An 18,112-nucleotide genomic window follows, 5' to 3' on the forward strand; every position below is an offset into this window, starting at 1 on the left:
AAAAAAATTGTTTTGTTGATTATGAGATGGTCCATTCTGCGTATTACCTGTTTTTTTTTGTGCAAAACTATTTTCTTTAAAAAAATACTTCAAAATACAAAACAATACATGGAGAGTTGCCAGAGATCTTTGACTAAACAACCTGTTTCCAGTCCATAGGTAAAAAATATCCTGGCACACCATTGCGATAAAGTTTGAAATTTAACCTTACACGCAACTAGCCAATACCTGGTTAGTGTGCTGATAAGTTTTGCTACTGAAACGTTAGCTAAGCGTCCTTTTGGTACCCCCCAATTGAATATATCCCAGAATTAAGTTTGTAATTGTGGATTGTTTTTATAGATGGTAACCCTATCAAAAATATTAGAAAACGCTTTTATTCAGATGAATTCCCGAATAGAGTTTCCACATATAAAAATGATGTGCATTGGAGTGGTTCTTAAAATATTAACATAATGGGGCACCCCTTTTCTAAATTTAAAGAAAAAACTTGTGATCGCCACCAGGGTTTGAAAATATATTTTTTTTTATCGCAAAAATAAAAAATAAACATTGACCTTGACCAGCTATAACTCAGTGAGTTTATTAATTTATATGAATGGGTTTTAATCAGGCACGGTAACGGTTATGATCTTTCTAATAATAATGATAATTTTACCGTTAAAATTGGATTTCTCCTTTCTTTCGAATTCTAATGTTTTCAATCAATTTTTTGTCGTTGTCTTCGATTTTGACTTTTTCGGTCCTATTATAACCGTTATCTTAAAATTTAAATTGAAAAAATAATCGAAAAAATAAAGATGCAAAAAGGCGATTATTTTTGACAAAAAAAAAAAATCACACAATAACAATTAAATTTGGCCAAAAAATTAAAACTCCAAATATAACAATTACACAGGATCACAAAAAAGAAAATTTATGGCATATTTTCCATATCTGCGTATGTTTCAACGCGCTGAATCCAATCCGAGGTACGTTAGCCTCCATCACGTCAGGTTCGAGGTGATTTGAAGGTCAAGTAGGGAAAAATTCATTGAAAATAAAAAACGAAAAATAAAGATTTTGCATGGTCTAAATACCAATCTAACGATATTTAACGTTTATTTCGGTCTCTGGTTTCAATAATATGTCAAATTTATCAGATTTCCAAAAAAATTAAATGTTTTCAAACCCAAAAAGGAGTGCCCTATAAAATGTTGATGTAGATGTAATAAGGACCAATCTAGCTGTTAGATGTTGCTCGGACTAAGGATCGAACTCATCGGTTATATGCACCCCTAACCACTCAGCTACAATGACATAATTTTAATATTTCATTAATGGAGGGCAACTCAAAAAAGGACGTTGTTTAACAAGTACGACTTTTAAAACAGTCTTGGCTATACTCGTGTTAGCTAGGGAAATAGGTTGTAAAGTCTAAAGTCCCAGTCATAAAAATGCAAATGTCTTTCAAATTAAAAACAAAGTTTCCAAATTGTCGCATGCAAAATACAAAATAGTTTTTAAAAAATGTTGTAACAGCTTTTGACTGCACAATTATGTACTTGCAAAAAATTCAATGCAGAAAAAATTTGTTTAATAACTATATACACATGTATAGTAGTACATATACATCGTCGACTAGAAAAGAAAATTATTACCTTCAACATACGCAACTCCTTGCGGCATTGCTTCAATGCCTTAAACTCGGGTATATTAACCTCGAACAGACTACCCGACTCCTGTATGTCGCGCATTTCGCATTCCAGCCGATGTATGTCATCGTTTATGCGATCAATCAGCAAATAGGGCTGGTGACAATCAAATCGGAAGAATTTATAATGTTTGAAGATGTCCCGGAATAGCTGAGTGTGCGTCTCAAACTCGGCAACCTTATTGCGTATGCGCACCACTTCGGTAGCCTGCAAGGGCGACACCTGTTGCTTCACGGTCATCGCAATCTTCTTCGTGTTGACCCATTGCTCGGGCAGCTCTTGCAGCAGAACATTTACCTCCTCCGGTATGTCCATGTCGAAGTATTTCAGCAGCTGTATGGTCTCTTGCATGGGTTCGAACATGTTGTCCGTCTTAACAGCGCGCTCCTTAACCTGCATCAGAAAAGCCATAATGCTGACGAGTCCAGCGTAATCGCCCTCCTTAACAGTCTGCAGCAGACCTTCGTCTGCCTTTCGTATGAAACCACTCAAATCCATTAGATTATTCGTGACGGTGTTCACCAGATGCTCCTTAAACATATTGCCCCACTTGCAAACTGTATTCAACAGCGCTTGTCTAAAGGGGCGCACATCGACTTGAAACCAGGCATTGAAAATTTGAAATGGTGCAATATCTTCGATTTCATTAAACAGCGATTCGTAGTTGTCGATTTGTTCGCGGAAAGCCTCGATGGTGGGCGGACATGGCTCCGGTGCGCCCGGTTCTTTCATCAGCACCAAATCAATTTCCTCCACATCTAATATGCGTCCATACTCTAGGAAATATTCCATGCATTCTTGTCGATCGTCGAGCCAAAGGTAAGAGTAACGCTCGAATTGGCGACAGAAGAGCGATGCTTCCTCCATAACGCGATCGACGCCATTCAAAATCTCGCGACGCATATCAATGATGTCCTGGTTTTCCTTAACCATATCACCATAATTACGTTTTTCATTTTTCTTCAACCGCTTTATCAGCGTAGCCATTTTCATTATGTCGCGCATCAGCTCTATCAACATGTTGTTAAAACCCATCGGATCTGCGGGATCAAGCGAAGGCACAAATACTAAATTCGGCTCGACTAATTCCAAGCGAGATTCGAAAAGTGGCGCACAATTGTTGTCGGCATCCATATTTTCTGCTAGATAGCCCACGCTCACACCTACCGTCTTCAATATGTTCTCATATACAATATTATCCACAAAGTTCACATAGTTCAACCAAATCTCATCTTCCTGCCTATTAACCATATTGAACTGTAACATATTATCCTCAAGCAATTTATGTATCTCTACAGAGGCGGCTTGTATTTCCGCATAACGTTTTGCTGTGCGGTCTGGCCGCTCGTCAATGCAAAGCACGGTATCCTTTTTAGAATCTCTACGCTCAAAGAGCGGTTGTTTTGCCCAAACAGACATGAGTTGACTGATTTGTTTTAGATTACTTTGGGTATGATGCATGCGATTTTGCAATGCCGCGACGGGAGTACGAAGGTTGTTTAGATATGTGGTGATATCTGTAGGGTATAGAAGTGTTAGATGATAGCTTATAAATAGCATTGGAAACTTGCGATATAAGATTCATATTTTAATGACAAAGTAAAGGGAAAAGAGCCATAAGGGGATGCCCACAGGGAGGTATTCCTTCTCTTTTAATCTAGTCTTTTGCGGTGGATGACCTATTAACCAAACTATAGGAATGTGGCTGCGGTGCTGTTGGGTACGCGGACGACTTGGTAATTATTGTTATTTGAAAATGTGGTAGTACTGTATCAAACGATATAAATGCAGCTCTGCGTGTGGCATCAAACTGTTGTGCCAACCAGGGCCTCTATATAAACCCTCAAAAGGCGGTACGTGAACACCGCTTAAAAGAAGGTATAAGCCGTACCTTGGTCCGGCTAACCGTGGAGAAACATTTGTTGAATACTTTGACGAAGTAAAATATCTTGGAGTTAGCCAAGATATGTAAGATAATAAGTTGGAATTTCCTTCTATACAAAACCCATAGTAATGCCACTCGGCCTATTTGGGCGTGTCGAAGACTTCTTGGTCGAACATGGGGTCTGCACTCCAAATTACTAGAAGGGCTATATTGCACTGTAATACATTATATTGTGGGTAATGCCTTCATAGTCTCGCGGCCAAAGCCGTCAAAAGGTTGGCTCTACTCTCAGTTATAAGAGCAATGGGAACATATTCAAGCGCGGAGTCGCTTTTGGGTTGGACTCCAAGCAGTAGTGGCTTCTAGGAATTCGCAAATGCAAAGTACGTTTTAACGAACCCAGTAGCGATTGTCCTATTGTATAGCGCCTTTATAGCCGCCTTTATGTCTGAATATATAGCTAGAAAGGCGCATTTAAAATCCTTTTTAAGGATCAATCTGGCAAAAAAACTGAGATTTCTAGTCCCTCAGGCTTAAAAACCGCAGACCAAGTACCCATTTCAATAAAAAATTTGATAACAGGTCCAACGACAAGCGCATCTGCTTTGCCTTCCAACTTGTATCCATCAATGAACTAGTGTTATTGCCTAGGATCCCACTCTTGATAGCAAGGAATACGATGTTACTAAGCTAGGTACCTCGCGTGATCGAAGGTAAGCAGGTCGCCGACGAACTGACGAGGGAAGACTCATCGTCTACACTTGTAGGACTGAACCCATTTTGGGGACTCAGTCGGCGCTATTCGAAAATCATAATCGAAACGTCGGTAAACTCAGAACGCAGTAAGAACTGTGAAGAGGTAGGGGGACTTAGCCAGGCTAGACTTTTGGTTATCGTTTTGCTGGGAAAGATATGTAGACACCTTTTCAATAGAGCCAACATCAAGTTTCTTATTGACGGGATACTGTCTTTGTCTTGAAGAGGAGAAGACGTCGGAGCACATTCTGTGTGACCGTCCGGCATTGGCTACACTAATAGCGTTTTCTTTTTTCGAAAAAAGGCTGCACTTATTCTGCCTTGTGTTAGCGCTGTCACATTTTCATGTTCTTTTCTCAGCCCTTTCACAAGGCGTCGTGTTCTTTTCTCAGCAGGTTGCGCTCTGATCCGGCGAAAGTGATGCCTTTTCTGCCCTCAAATAAACGTGAGAGACGTCAGGAGTTCGGCGACCAAGAAAAGAAACAGTTTACTTTTATTAGGAAGGCTTGATAGTACTTTGGGCTGAAAGGGTTGGAAACTGTTATAAGCATACAAAATGTAGCGGTGTCCCTTGTTCCTATTACAGCCATTAAATTTCCATTTCCTTCTGATAGCCACCAGAAAAGCATTTGAATCAACTTGAGCAAGGTGCAACTGACCATTAAATCCTGAACAGCCGCTGCGAGGTCGTTGACTGCTTTTTGTTTTCTAGTGAAACACCAGAAAATGCCGCATACTTTGCGCGATTGACTCTTTTAATCCCTTCAAGTTGCCGAGACAGATGGTATATGAACCAATAAATTCATTCTCTCAATTCGTCGGCCATGATTTTTCTTCTGACGTTTGCCAGCATTTTAAAATCATATAAAGAGCGTGTGTGAATCGGTAACAAAATTCGCAGCGAGTAAATTTTTGACACCTATGAGGTGAGTAAAATTTCAAAGCTCGTGAGGCTAGTGAAATTTTAGAAAATTTTGACAATCGCAAAGATTGTTGATGTGTGTAATTTTTCGTTAAATAAAAGCTTATATTGATGAATTGCAATCAACGATGCACAGTGGTTGCTGCCATAGGACAAAATTAAAAAAATGTATGTAAAAATGTTTGAACCAAAATAGGCTTTGCCTTCAGTTCTTTGTCCAAACTTCATGTTGTCATATATTTTTTGTTTTAATTCTAACGGCTGTTTCTGAAAAAAGCAAAAAAGTGTCATCAATTGTTCATTTTATTTTTACAGCGTCAGCACGCTGAAAATTTAATTGGATTTAACGTAACTAAAACATTGTGAAAAGCCGAGTGAGTTAAAATTGTATGCAATGGATATTGTACATAAAAGTATTGACTTTATTTCTACCATTAAACTTTTAGATAATTCGTGTTGTGTTCTATGGAAATCGTTGTTTTAGAAAAGTAGGATTTTGTGTGTTTCTTGGTTCGTCTTTCAAGTATTCAGGTAATGTTTTAAGTGTGTTTTCCCTATCGGCCCTCAATATTTTTATTTACATATTGTTTGTTAATATTTTAAAATTATAAAAGTGTTCAGTGTAGATGCATTGATCTGCAGAGGCTCGCGTAGTATTCCATAACCTAATCCAAGCTCTTTATTTTCTACAGTTTTATAAGCTTTTATTTTACTTGGTCATCCCGCGAAAGTCGCGGAAATTTCCAATCGATATTAAACTAACTTTCCGACAAGTTAGAGACTTGAAATTTTCAGCATAATTCCAATCGCGATGACAATGCAGTTTAAAATATAAATGAATTCCCTATATGGTCCAGGGGTCTTGATTCAAAGGCGGTCAAAAAATAGTAAGATTTATGGCTAACAGAGCGTAATTTGCCAAAGAACGTAAAACCACTATAAAATTGTTAAAGCTGCCGGCGGTAGTGCAGCAAAGCTATTTGTGGCAAATTCTAGATATCAACCTGGTCTAGATATGAATCTCGTTGTAGGCATCATATCAATGAGATACAATTAGAAGACTCCAGATGTCGCACCGCCAGGAGAAGTTAAATATTGCGTCTAACAGGTCAATTCTGCGCCGGTAACATAAATTTTATAACTGGTATTAAGTGTCTGTCAATTTTTAAACCTTTTTCGCATTCTGTGCTCTCTTGTAACCGATAAATTTGGTTACCATCTCATAAGCTGCTAACAAAATATTGCCCCGTGAAATATGCAATACCGGAATTTCCACAAATCTTCATAGCTGAGTTGCTGAATATTTTCACTGCATTACCAACGTACCTAGAATCGAGGTGACAAGAAGTGGTAACATGTTTTGGTAATAAAATTTTCCGGTCACAAAATCTTCGGTAACGTGCAGAATAGACCTGTAAATATATTCCATTTACATACGCTACAGCGGAAATGGACGACACGCCATTTCTTTAAATGAAATTAACTGCTGCTATATGTACATATGTATGTACATCTGTATGTTTCTACAAAACGTAAGCAAATAACATTTTGCTTGCATAGTCTTCTGTTCTCTTTCATTGCAAGTTGAATTATTTTAATATCTATTGCAAAATTTTGTACATAAAATAAAATAACACTTTTTAATATACAACGGTTTTTAATATAAAAGCTTGTCGGCGAATTCAGCGTACATGCATAATTGGTTAGGTATGTATATGTATGTATGCAGAAAAACGAAGTAAATTAGTACAAATTGTAAGTAATTTTCATTAGAGTTTGAATAACTCCTTTCACTAAATGCCTTTTAGTAACTTTAACGAGACCTTAACTTATTTTATTTTATTCATTTTAGTGCAGTTTTGACAAAATTTTCTTGCTAAAAAATATTTTGTTACACTACTTTATTTTATTCCTTTGATTGTACATGTTAAATAAAAGCTTGTTTTTAAAAGAATTTTTTTTTACATTATTTTATTTTTATGTTTATTTCTTGTTTTACACATCTAATTTTCTAATTCAAAATGTTTCTAGGCACAAGTTAACACTGCGAATTTTCTCGATTGCATGTTCTTGAGATTTGGCGTGAAAATTTCTGTACGCATTCCAAAAATTTCAAAATTTGCTGGGTTAATACCCAGCGAAAGATATTGAATATGAGGGTTTTGAGCCAGATCGATATGAGTTACAAAAATGTATTCGCGTGCTAACGAAAACTCACCACCGCATGGCGGTGACGTTGCCGTTGCTTCTCTCTCTCTCTATCAACAGTAAATTTGATATGCTGCTACGTACGTCAACCTACGTTTACGCTACGTCGTTGACTAACTGAGCTTTAAGCGTCGACGAACATATCGGGATAAAATTTTTACCTAAGGTCTGTTAAAAGTAAAAACTGTAATATGTAAAAGTGGGCGGGGTTGGACACGCCCACATACAGTCATAGGAAAAAAATAGTGATACGACATTGTGACCAGTTTCGGCTATTTTTTTTTTGTTTGTTTAATGTTTATTTTTTTTTATAAAAATACAAGTCAGTATCTAACAAAAAACAAATTCCAAACTTTGTAAAAAAAATATAAAAATTCAACAAAATTTTAAAACAACACCAAACATTTTAAATAAGTACTTTTAGAAAAAAGTTATGAAAGCAGTTTTATAGCCCACTGAATTCTAGCTCAAGATAGTGCAAGTTTTAAGTGGCTAAGAAATTAATAATAATTTTTTTCCCGACGGTGTCGCGCATTTTCTTCCATTCAAAGTATGTTTGACAAAAAAAAAATATTATCAACAATCAACGCAAATTTTTAGCCACTTCAAACTTGCACTATCTTGAGCTAGAATTCAGTGGGCTATAAAACTGCACACCTAGATTTTTTCTAAAAGTTCTTATTAAAAAGGTTTGTGTTGTTTTAGAATTTTGTTGAATTTTTCTACTTTTTTTATAAAGTTCAAAATTTGGACTTATGTGGTTTTTGTTAGATAGTGAGTTGTATTTTTATAAAAATATAAACATTACACAAACAAAAAAAAAATAGCCGAAACTGGTCACAATGTCGTATCACTATTTTTTTCCTATGACTGTATGTGGGCGTGTCCAACCCCGCCCACTTTTACATATTACAGTTTTTACTCTCAACAGACCTTAGGGTAAAAATTTTATCCCGATATGTCCATTAAAAGTATTTTTGGCCGCTCTCCCTACATAAATGCAACCACTGTGCGATGGTAGATGTTTTCTTAAAATATTAATTTCACCCTAATTTGTAATATTTTATCCCTGGCAAAAAATTTTTTAGTTTCACTTTTATTTCAACATATTTTGATTAAAAGAAAAATACTGATAAAACTATAACCACGCCCACATCCCATATAACGGTAATTTAGAGATATACGAAATCTTCGATAAATCAGTAATTATTGAAGCTAATTTATTCAAAGTGGATGCTTGCAACAATTCTTTACCAGGAAATATGTTTAGGATAAAATTTTGAAAAATGGGCGTGGCACCGCCCACTTATGATCACATATATGTATCTCGGTAACCGTTCTACCAATTTGTACCAAACTCGGTGTGGTTATTGTGCTTGCCACATAGAAGCAAAACGTTGAAAATTATTGAAATCCAACTAAAATTACGGCCGCTTTTCATATAATAGTAAATTTCAGAAATGCTTGAAACTTCAATATTTCGAAATTTAAGGACGCTAATTTACTCCAAATTGATACACCCCGGTTTATCATGTAGCGGTAGCTTTCGGAAAGGTGAAAAACATATATTTAATACTTGCGCCGGGTATTTAATGTTCGGCTCCGACCGAACTTAGACTTTCTTACTTGTTATATTTATTATCTACCAAGTACTAAAACTTCATCCTTTCTTTTCTACTTACCGTCTGAATTCCATACCAATTCGTTGACACCAATCACCACCAAGTCATCGATTTGTTTTATTTCCGATTCGATCAGCTGCAATTCAACCGGAGAACTATTTTCCTGTATAGTGTTATACCAGTCTATAGTCTTCTCCAAATTCAATGTATAAGTGCGGAACGTTTCATTTTTCTCAGCAAAATCCAAAGCAATTTCCGGTATACCCTCCACAGCCATTTGCTTCAAATAATGCACCTCACGCAGAATACTAAAGAGCTCTGGACTGAAATTTAAAATCAACGAATTGCTATTGGGATCGCGTGCTATGAGCGAAACTTTTAGATTCATTTCGATTTGCTCTGGCAACTTTTCACTCCATTCTTCGAAAGCACACGTTTTGTGTATGCCCAGACGGCGCATCAAGCGTTCGTAGCGTGTATAGATATCAAGGGCCATCTCGGATTTGGTGATACTGTGGAATAAAGAGAAGGAAATAGAGAAAAAAAGGAGGATGCAATTTTCATTTTCCTGTCGATAACCTTTGCATTCATATTTTAAGTTACTTCTCCCCTTGCTCCTTTGAAGCTTAATCCAAATTCTGGAGTTCGTTAATCAGTAACGTATAGCAAACAAGGGGCAATGAAACTTTCAAGGAATTTTAAATCGTGAAGTCCCCAACCCCGAAGCCACATGGGCCAGCTAGTGCATTTGCCAACACAGAAGCTTCGCTGAACGGTTAAATAATCCGTAAACTGATGCCAGCTTTACTTATATCACTTAAAACTTTTGCAGCGACTTCCGCTTCCACGAGTTGAAGATAGTCTCAATACTCTTCGAAAACTCTAGATGTGTCGTTTATCCATCGAAAAAGATTCCCATTAATGCCCAATTTGAGATTTTTACCATCTCCACTTACAGCGCAATGAGCCATCCGCCTATTGCAACCATTCTATTATCTATATTTGCCTCATCTATGTACCAATTTGCGTACATTTCTGGAAACTTACTAAGGGAGTTCGTTTGTCTTGACTTCCTAATTTTGATTTAGAATTTCCTGCCAAAGTAGGTTCATTTTGATAATATAGATATTTCTCTCTATCGAAGTTACTTCTGCTTGAACATACACATATGGGGTAGCTCCAGGTCCAAGGTAGAACAAATCATTTACCGTGTATCCTTGAACCATGCACCTGGTAATCATTTTTCTTTTTGAAGAGTTGTTGGCCACCTAACAGCGAAAGTATAAACCCCAATTGAAGGGACCGTTATGTGGTAAAGCCTTTGTATAACCTTTAAATTCACACGCTACGTTGATCCAAAGAGCATTATAAAACTTGCTCGGGTGGCTTAAGTTAAAGATTTATCTAGATTAATTTGCAGTTTTAGCCATGTACTTAATAACCTTTAGACAAAGCATTCGAAGTTCGGAACCTATATAGATATTCTCGATTTACCCATAAGTAATTTTTAATGGCTATGGTGTATTCATCAATTTTCCTTTCCTATTGTTTTCAAAAAGCTCTTTTACTGATGTAATAATCCGTTAGAAACTTGTTAATGCTATTCTCCATACTCCCTTCCCAATTCAATTTGGAGGAATTCAAAGCAGCAGAGAAAAAGTGGGAACTTTTCACTTTTGATTTGGCCCACTTCGAGAAGTCGTCCAGTGCTCGCTTGATTAGTTCACTTATCGCTGCCAGCAATGTTTCCGAGATAAGTATTACAATATCGTCACCATAGGCAACAACCTTCATTCCTTTTGTTTTTAATGATCTCTGGATTTCATTCACCACCAGGAGCCAGAGAAAAGGGGAAGTGCCAATATCCGCATTGATCACTCTACCCTCATTCATGGAGTCAACTCAAGCTCATACTATGGAACGCTGACTGCTACGTTCTAGAAATGTCCGGCTTATTGTATCCGAGAGGACATTATTGAAGGATCCCTCCCAGTCCACGGAGCCAACCAGGGTATATTCCTTAAAGTCTAATGTTTCTAAATATCTAGTACTACCGACCACTGATCTTTCCCTAATATGTAAATATATAACTATTATTTCTAAAAGCTTTAAGGTAACTGTCGGCCTCTAATCATTTGTCTTTAAGTTTCCCTTCCCTAGGGATGAATATAATTCCACATTCCCTACCCATCTGCTAAACATCTTAAAAAGATATTTGTGAAATGAGGAAATAAGCTTTCACATGAATGTTGCTACTCGACCTCTTCTGTCGACTGCACTTGGTATATCTATGTTGCCCCTATTTACTTAGCATTCTACCAAACCGTCACGGGTTTGGCTCGTGACCGAGATATATGACAGAATATTTCGAAACATGCGGTTAGAATTGCGGTCAGACTTAATGCTTTGCCGTCCACCGTCTAACTTTGATTTTGTTCGTAGCTGATGTGTTGGATATAAATTTAGAAAATTTTATATAAATATATACTTACTCGTGTTGTAGTTTTTGAAAATGTTTCATAGGCGTACTAATGCGCGCTTCCAGTTGATTGCACCAACGTATGAAAGCCGCTACTGGTGGACAATTATAATCGGGATATAAATTTTTATTCACTTGCTGTAAATCCAGTTGCTTGTAGAATATATCCTCACAGGTGGTCATTTCCACTTCGAGCATTTGTACAATTTCTGTATATCGCTGTGTAAATTGCTCCTTAATTTTTGGACGATCGATTACGCTGCCCACAATATTTATAAGCTAAAAGAAATGAAATTTATATAAAAAAAGTTTTGCAAAACCTTCCACTTTCTTGCATCCACTATGCTGACCTTGAACATGCTCTCCAAATTGTGACAGTCATCGAATGCTTGACACAAGATCGCAGCCAATTTCATATCCAATTCCAAAATGTGTGTTTGAAAGTCCTTGAAATCCTCGTCAAATTCATGATCGTCGGGATCGAGCACATCGTAGGACTTGGAGGCGAATGCGGTAAAGTACTGATTAAACTCGACATAGACAGCAGTGATGCGTGTACTCAATTGCCGGCCGCGTAGGCCACCGATCTCTACTTTCTCTAATTTCAAGAATTCAATCACCGTAAAGAAAAACCTAATAAAAGCAGAAAAAAGCTGTGCAAGGAAACTACAGTTTGCAGATATTTTTGGTAAACTTACCATTGTATTGTTGTTAAACGCTCCAGAAAGGCATTAAAGCGATTGAAAACGGAATTGGGATGAAAAGTCCAGAGAATCGGTGGTCTCTCCTCCGGCTCGGGAAAGAATTCAGCCAAATGTTCTTTGTAGTAATCGAAAAGTTCGCGAAAGAACTTCAAGATTTGTATGGATTGTGTGAGTCGTTGCATAGCTTCGTCAATATCGCTGTGAAATATGGAAGAGGGATCGAGAAAACGCTTGGCCTATAATTAAGAAAACATACAAATTTAGGGAACAGATATATTTCGGAGTACGCCGATAAATCCTTTATTACCTGGTGTATAATTAGATTACAGATTTGTTTCAGCAACACCGTTATCTTCGAAGAGTTACTGTAATAACGTGAATTACCCCACATCGTGCAGACCACATACATTAACGGTATAAGTAACGGTTTGCATTCAGCAAAATCAATCTCTTCCAGCATTTGTATAAGACGCTTCAATGGGTTAAGATAGAGCGTTATGTCTTTCGCTTCGGCCAGCGCTAGCAAATATATATATATATATATTTTATCTTAAAATTTCAGCATCTAGTTTGTTTACCTGTTACCACATTCTTGAATATGCCCTGAAAGCATGGATGATATGCACTATTGGTGTATTCCAGCACTAAAGCCATAGCGCGTATTCGTTCACCGCGCAATTGATCGAATATGAAGGACAAATTTTTGAGGCGATTATTCCAGAAAGCAATTTCTTTAAGTTAAAATAAATAAATTTTGTTAATCGAAAGTGGGAGAAAGATCTAATTTAAAATGAACGAAATCTTTTGTACGAAGATTCTTCAACAAGTCTAAAATTAAACTTTGCCAAAGGAAAGCGATGGGTGGCAGTGCAATGTAGTAAGGTCGTTCTTCTGGGTATTCAGTTACAGTTGCACGGTTAAACTCAATCCCAAATTTTGCGCTACCGTTCGCGCACTCTGGACAATGAGAGCAACCCATGTGCCAAATGCGCTAACTAGTTCGTGTGAGCCTTGGTTCACGGCAGAAAGGGAGGGAGCTTCGGTGGGACCATACCGACTTCTTCGGTTTAAGTGCTCACTGAAGTTAGCAGGGTATGTTCACCAATAAATGACGCAAGCAATGTGCGGTCGTACATAACACAAGGACTGAGATTTATGGATATGCATACGGAATGTCTGGACTAAAGATGGGCGCGGGATATCGGGAGCCGCGGGACCAACGGTACAGATTTCAAAATGGCCTGGGTGGACGGTATCGGGAAGGCCTTTCAAAACTTTTCGGGCGGGACGGGACCAAAATCCTTTCTTGACACTCTCGATAAAACCCACAACCGCCGCAAATTCAGAAAATCTTACCTAAAACGTTGTATAAAATAAGAATTATTTTATGTTTTATTGAGATGAAAACGAACAACATAGAAAAAAAATGGATCTTTATGATCTTTTTTATTATTTAAAATTAATTCGAAAGACTGGTAAATTTTTCTTAGCAATAGATTTCGGGACCCACGAGGCAAAAACGGCGGGTTGAGCGGGTTCGGGACTTAACAATTTTATTTCGGGATGGCCGTGATCGGGATTGAATATTTAGTCCCGTGCCCATCTCTAGTCTGGGCCATCTATAGGGAGGGTGTCTTTATCAAACAATTGCATGTCCTCGCAAGGTACAAAGCTGACATAACCGCAGGAACCCCAACCAAATGTATAGGAACGAAGCTTACGTACCTTCCCTAAACCAAGACGACGTGAGAACAGCAAGGCCAACGGCGAAGGGCTGGTAGGGTCCATGTAGCAGTGATTAATCCAAATTTTAATTACCCACCCGGCGTATTTTCCATATACAGAAGGATGGAGATCCCCCTATTTGCGCCAACTAGCGCGGACCTTCAGACCTAGCAAATCCATTGCGCGGTTCGTCAAAACCGGGAGATCCTACATAAACAAATCAACACACAACCCACATTTCGTTGATTTTAAAGTTGCCTTTTATAGCACGAAGATAAGCTACGATGTAATATCTGAACTTGGAGTCCCAGCAAACTGATGCGGTTACCTAGAGTGAAGTTGAGTACAACTTTTAGCTCCCTAAATAATTGCATTGCCAATAATAAGAAGAATTCGCACAAACAAATTAACAAAATACTGCAGAACTCAGTACCCTGAGAACCAGCTATACTTTTTCGAGGGTTGTTTGGAGCACAGAGTTTAAAATCCGGAATCAGACTTTCTCGGATACCTCAGTGATAATAGGGCTGGTGTGTAGAGAAAGAGCAAAGCAAAACTGCTTGTAGCAGTGGCAGGATCGTTTGGCCCGTTCGACTATGATACGTTGGACACATAAACTCATTCCGAGTATAAGCAAATGGCTTGACCTAGCCAAAATATTAACGAGATATGGTTCTTTTAAGGGTACAAACTTACATACGAGGACGACCCCTATTTAACGGTCTGTACCGAAAAGGTCACTGAACAGGACACTGTTTTTTCGTATGCCTGAGATTTGCAATCGAAAGGGACAACTTGAGCAGGAAGGTGGAGAGGCCAATTAAGGCTGACAAACTTGTAGATATTACGCTTGAGTCAATAGAAAATTGCTCAGACGTTTGCCATATGGCAAACACTTTTTTCAGGGAACAGCATCAAGCGAAAAAGTCCCGCTCCCTCTCCACAACGTAATGCCAGCCGTCAGGGCAGGGAAAAAAACCACTACAAAGTGTGTCATAATTTTAAGACCACCATACATACGCCTACTTTTGAGTACAATGGATCAGATTATCAGATCAAGAGCTACGATAGTCGCGCACCCCCGATAACCTCGATGTCAAGATGGGTAAGTAGTCAACATGGGAAAGTGGATTTTCACATGACTCAAATACTTACGGGACATGGTTGCTTAAAATCATCTTATTTGTACAGAATTAAGCATGATGACGGTGCAAAGGATATTACTGAAGACGCTAACAGTGTTTATTTTCCTGAAGGTGCTTGAGTCGGAAGAGAACTGGTCAGTCGTTTTCAAACACAATTTGAACTAAATTGCTTCGTGCGGGGTTACGGTAGTTCCAGGGTGGCATGGAAACGGAGCAGGGTGGGCTTTTAGTGCGGTGAGCTGAAAGGAAAGTCCCACAATTTTCGGCTTTCAATGGTTTTGGCCAATTCCACAAACGAAAACCAAAAAACCTCAGATATTCAAACTTAACCAGGCTACAATTCTACCTAGTTTTACATCACTATTTCGCACCACATATTCGCTTTTTCTTCTTCTTTAAAATTATTCTTTACTCTCTCATTCGCTCAATACTGTGACGTCATACCCAGTTAATCTCAGCTCGATTGGCGCGATCTTGTATTCTATCATTCTTGTTACGAATACATTTTTTGTTATACATAAAACTCTATGCACCATTTGGAAATACAACTGTTTCCCCTAAAATGGATGTTTTTCTTATTTCGCCTATCTCTTCTGTACCGGAGATATTGTCCTTTGAAGTTTAACGGTCGGTACGGTCAACGTCCAAAAGAACAAGAAAATACTTTGAGGCCCCTAACGGTTTATTTGTTCATCTAAAATTTTGGCATTTAATCCGATGTTCAAGTAGTATGCATTTTTATTCAGAATTTGTTGATAAGGTACAAACAAATTTTAATTTTATGCAAAAATAAGAATATTTTATTTAAACGAAGTTAGATAAAATGAAGTGCGGGTGATATTTTTCCAAATTTAAATTTCATGATCATGTACATTCCATATTTTTTTTCAAGAACAATCAAATTTTGTGGATTTGGGTCAAACTTGTATGTCTTGTAAATGTAAAAACGACTTTTCTCTATTCGGATAAGTCTATCGAAGTATTTTTTACCATGGTCATATTTCTCCAATCACCGGATGTGGGTTAATAGAACTAATAATAATAGATTGGCGCTTACACATCTGTTAGTGTTTGGCCTAGAATTAGAATCACATAATTTCCGGTAGCACCACTGGAATATATGCATATATGTACTTCAAAATAAAGTTTTGACTTTTTATTCTAAAGAACGAAGCTTTTCTTAGTATCAGAACCTTGTGAAGTAAATTCAAATATCGAAAGTCTCAATTAATCGATCATCGGGGTAATCGATTTAAAAATAGGCATTTAAAATAATGTGATTCAAAAACTTAAAACAAATGCATGTACATTAGGGTGGTTTTTAAATGTAGAAAACAAATTTTTACATCAGAAGCCTCAACCCCTACGTCGATGCTACTATGCTCGAAGTTATCACATATAAATTTTGTTCCCGACTGGTGGCAGTTAAGGCGTGTCGCACAGGGGTCAAAGTTCAGATAACCCTATGAAGACGTCTTAGCCGACTTCAATCTTAAAAATATTTATCTCTGTGATAATTATTATGAAAGGCCTTTTATAATATAAGTCCTTGTATAATAATTATAGATGACTCGAAAAATATTTATCTCAATATAATAATTATTGATTGATTTTAATTCTTTTCTCTTATAGTAGTTATGTCTCTAAAAAAAAAAAGTTTTAATTTTTAGTCTCTGTAGGGGAATCTATAATTTCGCCCCTGTGCGACACGACTTAACCGTCTCCAATAAGAATCAAAATTTATATGTGATATCTGAGACCATGGTATTACCAATGGAGGGGTGAGCCTTAAAAAACCAATCATTTGATTTCTAAGGGCCACCATAATGTACATATACATATTTGTTCTCCCAAACAAATTGCCATACTCACCAACATGTGGCGTTGGGTTTTGTTTATTTTGAAACGCATTCGAAGGATTCTCTTTGATGACTTCATGTATTTGTTCCGCCCACTTGATGACCACACCCTCGATAGCACTTTTCAAATACAAATCGATTGCTATGCGCCGCGGTCCATTCAATTTAGCCGCCAATTTGACAATCAACTCCACACCCACCGGCATAGCGAGTATGGTCTCACCACTCACCTGCCCCTTCACCTGATGCACAGTGCTCTTCAAGCTATGCACATGCTTTTGCACATCCTGTGCAACCATTGTGGGCCACGACTTGTAGTTGACATCATTGGAGAGCAATGGTACAAGCACCTCCTCAACCAACGCCGATAGCTGATCGATGGTGCGTGTAGCCAAGTCACCGAAAATGATAAAATTGCCACATTCCTCACGTGGCACAGGCTGTGGATGTTTCTTAATGAAGTACACACCCTTGCTTTTCAGTTGTGAGAGGGGAAAGGTAGTGGATGGTACCAATTGAGCGGCTTGTGTGAGTATAATAACCAGCACCATCGGTATGGGACGATCTAGAAATTCCTTTATTATGGCTTTGTGTTCTTCCACCGTTATGACGCGTGTCCATTTTTCAGGTTTTAATTTGAGTGATTTGATCACAAAGGAGCCCATCAGTTCGAGCCGTGGATCGGGTCCAACAGCAGCTGCGGCAGCAGCTTCAGCGCTGGTGGATGGCTCCATATCAGCGGATGGTGTAGTAGGTTTTTACAGCATAAAATTTTGCTACAAAATTATTAAAATATTTTTAAAAAAGGAACAAATTAAAAGGTGTATTTGGTCAAACGGAAATTTTCTGCTAAAATTTTGCGTTTAGCAATTATCAATTGGAAAATTAAATAAATATTGAGTAATTTAGTTATTTACGCTACTGACTGTTATGTAAATCGCTTTTTATTGCTTTTCATTGAATTTTTCATCACTTTATAGAATTGCTTTTGAGGTTAGGTTCGCACTTATGTAACCAATGATTTGAGTTGCACAATTTTCAAAACAATTTTAGTGCCAAAAGCTATTGGCAGGTACTTTCTTTCATTGATAACACACATTAAAATGTATTTTC

At 37.7% G+C, this 18,112-nt stretch overlaps 1 protein-coding gene across 1 annotated transcript in view; it reads right to left on the reverse strand.

The window, feature by feature from the left end:
• Positions 1–17,733, reverse strand: part of LOC118748469 (dynein beta chain, ciliary) — a 77,548-nt gene extending 59,815 nt beyond the window's left edge. Inside the window, exons 1-10 of the mRNA XM_036482969.1 lie at positions 17,013–17,733; positions 12,849–13,001; positions 12,578–12,789; positions 12,265–12,506; positions 11,917–12,199; positions 11,580–11,845; positions 9,148–9,599; positions 1,641–3,211; positions 1,283–1,289; positions 433–466 (exon numbers count right to left, since the gene is read on the reverse strand). Of these exons, the coding sequence (XP_036338862.1) occupies positions 433–466; positions 1,283–1,289; positions 1,641–3,211; positions 9,148–9,599; positions 11,580–11,845; positions 11,917–12,199; positions 12,265–12,506; positions 12,578–12,789; positions 12,849–13,001; positions 17,013–17,733 (3,941 nt within the window). The remainder of the gene's footprint in view (positions 1–432; positions 467–1,282; positions 1,290–1,640; positions 3,212–9,147; positions 9,600–11,579; positions 11,846–11,916; positions 12,200–12,264; positions 12,507–12,577; positions 12,790–12,848; positions 13,002–17,012) is intronic.
• Positions 17,734–18,112: the final 379 nt, after the last annotated feature.

Source organism: Rhagoletis pomonella, unplaced genomic scaffold, assembly GCF_013731165.1.
Source record: "Rhagoletis pomonella isolate Grant_MI unplaced genomic scaffold, Rhpom_1.0 Rhpom_scaffold_00001, whole genome shotgun sequence".
NCBI classification, from domain to species: domain Eukaryota; kingdom Metazoa; phylum Arthropoda; class Insecta; order Diptera; family Tephritidae; genus Rhagoletis; species Rhagoletis pomonella.